The 7,748-nt window shown below is 35.9% G+C and overlaps 1 protein-coding gene across 2 annotated transcripts in view; it reads left to right on the forward strand.

Annotated features, from left to right (window-relative positions):
* Window positions 1-5,463, forward strand: part of CD2AP (CD2 associated protein) — a 153,003-nt gene extending 147,540 nt beyond the window's left edge. For both annotated transcript variants that reach the window (XM_003897700.5, XM_021937354.2), the window contains exon 18: window positions 2,522-5,463. In XM_003897700.5, the coding sequence (XP_003897749.1) occupies window positions 2,522-2,563 (42 nt within the window). In that variant the 3' untranslated portion in view covers window positions 2,564-5,463. The remainder of the gene's footprint in view (window positions 1-2,521) is intronic.
* The last annotated feature ends 2,285 nt before the right edge of the window (window positions 5,464-7,748 follow it).

Consider the following 7,748-nt stretch of genomic DNA (forward strand, 5'->3'; position numbering starts at 1 on the left):
ATTCTACCAGGCTCCAGGCTGGTACTAGGGGTTGTTTGCAGAGACTCTTGTGATGTGAAGTGTCTATGGGGGTCTCAGCCATGGATACCAGTGCCTGTTCCAGTGGAGGTGGCGGGCAGGGGGGTTCAATGGACTCCGTGAGGGTTTTGGTGGTTTAATGTTCTATTTTTGAGCTGGTTGGCCTCCTGCCGGGAGGTGGCATTTTCCAGCAAGCATCAGCTGTAATAGTAGGGAGAGGGACCAGCAGTGGGCGGGGACGTAGAACTCCCAAAATTATATGCCCTTAGTCTTCCACTACCAGAGTGGGTAGGGAAGGACCATCAGGTGGGAGCAGGGCTAGGCATGTCTGAGCTCATGCTCTTCTTGGGCAGGTCTTGCTGTGGCCTCTGTTGGAGATGAAGGTGAGATTTCCAGGTCACTGGAGTTGTGTACCTGGGAGGATTATGGCTGCCTCTGCTGAATCATGCAGGTTGTCGGGGAAGTAGGGGAAAGCTGGCAGTCAGAGGCCATACCCAGCTCCCACGCAAACTGAAGGGCCAGTCTCAGTCCCACCATGCCTTCCCCAACAGCCCTGTTTCCAGATGGTGGGCGAGACGGGCCTGAAAATTTGCCCCAGGCTCCCCGCCTTCTAGCTGCGAAAGAAAAGGGCTTGATTCTTCCCTCCAGAGTTGTGGCCAGGAGGTTTCTTGCCCCATTCAAATTGTTAAGTTTAACTAGAGATTTCCTTTTCCCTGTGGAGTTTTACCCCCTGCTCCTCTGGCCACCCTCCCTGTATATCCCTGTGGTGCCAGGCAGGAATGGCCTGCTTGGGGACTCAGCAAGCTCCCAGGGCCTTACAGCGCTTCCTCTACCCACTGTATTTTGCTCAGCTCTCTAAATTGAGTCAGATCCAGGTGAAGTTGGAAACTTCTGCAAACAGACCTTCAGTTTCTCCAGTGGGGGTGTGTGTTCAGGAGAGGAGGGTCTCCCTTTCCTATTTCCGCAGTTGGGGCACTCACAGTATTTGGGGTGTTCCCAGGTCCTGCAAGAGCAGTCCGCTTTCTTCAGAAGGTCTGTGGGTCCTCTCGGGATTGCTGGTTTGTTCTTGCAGTCTATCTGGAGCTAAAATTCACTATGCGAGCCTCTGCACGCTGTTCTGTCTGGAGCTACAATCTAGTCCTGCCTCCTGTCCACCGTGATGACCCCTGTCCAGTAATAACTAAATGTATGTCACAAATAGCAGTTTACAACGAGTATTGCTGATTGTGCATGCAATAGTAGCCTTCACACTCCCTACTCCCTCTTCTACCAGTTTGTTTTTCTTACCGCTTTCTGTATCTTTGGAATAAAGACTATAATAACAGATCAGGCTGACAATGAAAGGTATCATCTCAATCCAAATTGAAGACAGGCTTGTTCTAGTCCAATGCTGCTAAAACATTGAGCTAATCATCATAATATTAAGAGAATCATATCAGGGAAGGTCCTGAAAGTAATAAACTGTTCTTGAGTAGTTACAATCTTTAAGGAGATTGTGAACATACAACAATTATACTTTTTGACTATGGCAAAGTCCTAATCATTGAATAATGTACTGTTTGTCAAAGCTAGCCAAAGCGTGTATTGTTCATGTGCACTCTTGAGGAAGGTGATGCCATCAGGATAAGGCAAGGCCTATCTATATTTTTCCTCATGCAGTGAAAGGTTAAAGATTATCAAAATGTTAAAAGAATTGAGAAGAGAAATCAGTATAAAAACTGTGGGCTTTAAAGTCCTAAATCTTACCATGACAAGTCCTTTGTCACTTGTTAGTGTGGAACATTGGCATCCTGTTTAATGTCTTTGAGCCCCAACTTAGCCATTTGAACATGTCAATATTGAATAACTGTGTAGTTATTGTGCAAACTTAATGAACTGATTTCCTTCTTCATAAATTCCTATAGTTATGAATTTCTGTTAAGTGAAGAATGCCTTCTGCCTAAAGATGGAAGATTCAGCACCTTGACTGAATCTTAGATATATTCCTGGGCTTTAAGATATTTAATGTAGTATATACTGGTTACAGATAAGTAAATTGAAACCAAGTCAAGTGATTTAACCATAATTATAATTAAATATAATTAGTGAAAAACATGGAACTAAACAGGTCTTTTCTTTATTCTTTTTACCGTTGTTTAATGTACCCTTTGTTTAATTACAGATACATGTACATTTCTTAATTGGGTTTCAAAGATTCTTTTGTTCTTTGTAGGACTGACTGATTTTTTTTTACAGCTTTAATTTTAAATGCTCACATGACTTAACATTTTTCTGGCTGAAAGGGCCATAATTGCTTTTTTCTTATTGTGACTGCCATTTAAGGAACTTGCATTGTACTGTTGAAACTTTATTCAACTATATTATACCATGGGAAATTGGATTTTAGGTCTGGAAAAAAATCTGAAGGCTTGAAAGTATGATCACGTCTTAATGACATAGAATAAAATAAACTACTAAACTAAGAATATTTTATGTATTGCTCAATTTATGTTTTTTGTTTTAGATGGAAATAGAGAAGCTGAAAAAAGCTATCCTGTCTTCTTGAGGTAGTGTGGACCTGGTGTTCATAATGTTCCCGGGATTCAGAAGCAACACTATGAACTTCAGCTGGCTTGTTACTTACAAATTGTGAATGCTGGTGTTATGATAAATATGAGTAAATGAAGTATAATATCTATAGAAACGTAGAGTGAGGGTGAATTTTTATATATATATATTTTGTTTTGCCAATATGAAGAAAAAGAGGCCTTATTTCTTAACTGTGCTGGGATTGCAAACACTTTTTAAAAAATTGTTTGCTTGAAAATACTACTGAATATATATAAATAAGAATGTGCACAGTAGTTTTTTTTATTGAAACTTGTATTATTTTTAAAGAGATCTATACTATAAATATGGTGATATATTTACAAGTTATCTGTAAGATACACTATTTGAGAGGGACAGATTAGCTTTTTAGTAACTATAGTCACTACTTTTTCCATAATGCATAAGGGATATAAACTGTATTTGTATGTGTATGTGTATATATATATATTTTTACTTTTATCCTCTTACCCAAGGTTACACTGTTGTGCCTGTTTGTCTGCAATGCTGTTTATATTTTGGGTGATGAAATAGGAGTTTCCTAGCTATATAAACCAGATTACTCACCCATGCATATAGTAAGAACTAATGAATAATCAAAATAATTTCATCAACTTTTAGAATATTTTATGTTGCTTGCACTATAGGAGTCATAAAAGGAACTTAGTTAAAATATGTTGAACTGGTAAACATTTGGGGAAATATGAACTGTATTTTAAATTTGTTAGGTCTGAAGAATCTAAAACTGTTAATTTAACCCTTAACTTGTGCCTAGAAACTACAGCACATATAAAACATGTAAACACCAGCCTATTGCTGTACTTTTCTGCTTATTTTAGAGTCTCAAATATTGCTCATTATCTTGTCAATTTCATGCTTCTCCTTCTGACTTTTAATAATGGTAATAGGAAAACAAAACCCAGAACTTTTCAGAACTTCAGTGTGAGGTTTCCTATTTTGACAAGTTATCTTGTAAATACTCAGGTTTTATGATGTATAATTTACCTAATAGACCAAACTAACTCATGGAGATATTTTGAACTATTATTTAGGTACAAACTTTATGATGAATGTTAGTATGTCATAAAATAAAACATTACAGCTTATTTAAAACCAAATATAGTTGAAGATATTTAAAATACATTTTCACAGAATGGATGAATTAGTTGTTTCTTCAGAGTTACTTATGAACAGTTGAATGCTTTAAAATGTTCTATCTGTAGGTAACATCTAAAAACACAAGTGGGTTTATTTAAATTTTTAAAATTTGAAATTTTTCATTTGCAAAAAATTAGGTTTTATGCTTTATTATATAGCAAATGAGTGTCAGATTTTTGAGTACCAGTGATTATGTTTCCATTTTTTTTAGTTTTAAACCACCAAACCAATATTTTGCCTTTACATTTTAATCTTATAATACAGAAATCTTATGTAAATGAAGTTTTGTCATGTTTCAAATAAAGAGAACTGAAGTAGAAAATAGAAATGCCAGTAAACAACATAATGTTTAATTTACAACTTACATTAGGGGTTTGGGGGAATGCTAATTATATATTGAGAATATATATTAGAACTCTTCAAAATGGGCTCTTCCAATGAGGTCACTACTGAACAAAATTGTTCCCTCCTCTTCTGTTAAATAGAATAGATTTAAATGACTAGTCAAATGAATTTTTTCCTTCTTGTTAAATAAATTAAATCTTATTTTCTTTTAATGACAAACCTTAGGTATAATAAAAACATTGTAATCCTAGAAATTATCCTCCAGCTTTCTCACCTGAAAATCTATTGAAGCAATCCCTGGTCATCCTGATAATGGGACGAGGGAAGTTTCCAGCAGATTTCAGGCTGTTCTTAACGTTTTTGTTGGCCATTTTCTCACTAGTACATAAAATCAAGATGCTTATGAGCATGAAAATGCATTTAAAGATTTTGCTTGTGTACTCCTCAGTCAGAATAGAAAAATAACTGAAATACTTTTATCTTTCTGTCCTTGATAAAACAGTAAAGAAAACCAAACAAACCCAGGCCTGATGGGAAAAATGATTCCTTTATTCTAGCAATGTTACTCCTTGCTGTTGGTATGGGAAATTTTATTAATTTCTGTTCCTAAAGTTCATATCACAAAATGATATGTAATAATAACCTTTACTTGGGGTAAGTCATGAATTTTTTTTCTACATGTGAGTATAAAAGACGAAAGTGAACAGCATGGAATCTCACTGCCAAATTATTAGTGAATGTATAGTTCATGTATTCTTTGAGACACACAGTATCATTAATTTCCGAATTGTATTTCAGTGTTATTTTTTTGTGTGTGACCACTAAGCTTCTGTCTTAATATAGAGCTGTTACCTTCTACAGAATTTAAGTCTGGAGATGTAAAGAGAGATCAGGCCTTGTGTAACAGAAGATACTCTTTTTTCTGCTCTTACTGTGATCACAGAAAAATAAAAAATCCAAATGCTCTCTAGATTTGTTGATAAACATTTTATGCCTGCATTTAAACTTGAAATGTATGAGCAGAATGAGACAATCAGTTAAATCAGAAATGAGAAGTATTATAATGTAATGGCCTTGTTTTGCTGTAGCAATAAAATGACCAAGTGCAATGACTTGATTTAATAAAATCATATTTTAAAAGCTGCTGCTATGAATATTTTTGGCTATAAAATTTTACCATGACTTGCTTTCAGTAACTCTTATGTAATGCAGTTGATGTTGTAACCTAACATTCCAAAAAAAAAAATTGAAAGGGGGAATCTCAAAATAGTATATACTTCACTAACTTGTTTACAGGTGCTGTATAAAAAGCATGCTTCTCTCTCGAAAAATTAATAATAAAGGATTTTATTGCCAGTTGTGTCAGTCTTTATTGGTTATGTTTTGTTAACTTTAGCATTTGTGTATTGCAGAGTATGATGAAAGTTATATTACTTCAATTTCCAAATACAAGAATAAATAGTAAACTGAAAACATTAAAAATTCTAGACCTGTATGACTTTTACTGAACTTTTCTGCGTCTGGTTTTTAATCTGAAACTGAGATAATAATTTCTACTTTACAAGATTATGGGGAGAATTTGAAATAGTTTATCTAAAGGGCTTTATACTATGCTTGGCATAGAGTAGTTTAAAAAAAAAATGGAGGCTGCTGTTTTACCCTTTTAGAAAGCATTTACAGTGATGGTTGTGATATAAATTAGATGGATAAGGTTAAGAAAAAGGAGGCATCGTACATCCTTTCCTCCTGAGTACAGTATAGTATCCCTTTCCTTGGGGAGATGCTCCTTTCATTTGTATTACATTGTTCAAAGGGGGAGCTGCTACCATCTTAACAGATTCTACCTCCTTGACCACCCAGGAATTATCCCTTGAGAGAGTACTTGGCTCAAACTGAGTGACTGAGTTAATCAGAGAATGAAATTTTTAAAATTGGAAACAAAAAGAGCTAATCTCAGCATGGGAGCTCTCCACAGTTCTGTTTTTCCTCTGATCTGAAAAACAAAATTTAGTAGAGCATTGATAGATGGAAACAATCTGGAAGGACTTTGAAACTGATTGTAGCTGTTGCTGAGTCTCGGCTATCTATTTCTTGGTTCTTTAAATAAGCACAAATTTGCTCATAAAAGCTTGTTGAGTTTCTGAACTCATAACCGAAAAAGTCCTGATAAATACAGAAAACAAGATGAAACCAGGGGAACATGAAGGTCCACATACTTTTGCTGAACATAGATAACATACAGCTTTAGAGATTCTAGAAGTGTGCTGGAAGATTTGAAACAGAGGGAATAGGACACTCTAAAGCAATGTGGAAAATTGGTGTGGCAGATAAGATTTTTAAAATCTTATTTAAAACATTTCTAGTTCTTACTGGCTTTTATAAGCGCTAGACAAAAAACTTTGGAGGCATAGAATGGTAAAGTTTTGGAATATAGAATTTGTGTTTGAAGAGTGCAGATGGTTTTGTCTGAAAATACAATTTGCAAATTTAGCTCAGTTCTAGGAAATAAAAGCAGGTAGCAGTTTAACTCACCTGGATTTATTAGGCTCTATTCTCAAGATGCAAGAGAGACTGGGTCTGGGTGTTGAAAATTTTTTTCTGAATCCTGTTATTGCATTTATTTTACCGCTAACACCATTTTTGTGAATCTGCTGTTCTATGTAAGGAAAATAAATTCACAAATAGATACCAGTATTTTTTGCATAGAGCCAATAATTTTTTTCTGTCATCCTCAGGTGTGACTATTTTGCAACTTTTGGATGGTATTTTTCCTATCAGGTTCCAAGTGTTTCTTACTGCCATTTCAGTTCCCTTTAAAAGTATGTGAATAAAGTTATTGAAAGTAAAACTACATTTTAAGTGCGTTGACAAACTCTTTTTTTTTTTTTTTTTTTTGAGTCAGGGTCTCGCTCTGTTACCCTGGCTAGAGTGCAGTGTTGCAGTCTCGGCTCACTACAACCTCTGCCTCCTGGGCTCAAGCAATCCTCCTGCATCAGCCTCTTGAGTAGCTGGGACTACAGGTGCATGCCACCATGCCCACCTAATTTTTTTTTTCTTGAAACTGGGTTTCACCATGTTGCCCAGGCTGGTCTTGAACTCCTGAGTTCAGGCAATCCACGCTGCCCCCCTCAGCCTCCCAGAGTGCTTGGATTACAGGCATTAGCTACCATGCCCAGCGAGTAACAATTCTTTAATAAAATCACATGTTAAACGTTTCATGGTAGAGTGGATTTTTAGAGATATTCCTGAACATTAACTGAACAGACTGCAAATGAAGTGACAGAGTGGTGACATTTTTTACTGTCTTTTCCTCCCTTGAAACTCACTAAAAACAGTAAATACAATGAAAAAGATTTGACATTAATAGATTAAAAAGCAGATTTAAGATAAAAACATTGTTTTTCAGATGAAATAAGGAAGCCACAATTTTTAATAGTAAAAATACCTTCCAAATGCTTTGGAGGGAGCAACTTGAAATCTGATACAAACTTTCCCAGTCTTTGTGCCAGATGCAGATTTCTTTAAAAGGCCCATCTGATCATTGTAGGCTCAAATCCTCTGCAGAAGAATAGCTGGAAAATGTGAAACTGAAAGAGAAGCCCCACTAACTGTAAGCGCTAATAATTTGAAGGCTGAAAACC

This window comes from Papio anubis, chromosome 6, assembly GCF_008728515.1.
Source record: "Papio anubis isolate 15944 chromosome 6, Panubis1.0, whole genome shotgun sequence".
NCBI lineage: Eukaryota > Metazoa > Chordata > Mammalia > Primates > Cercopithecidae > Papio > Papio anubis.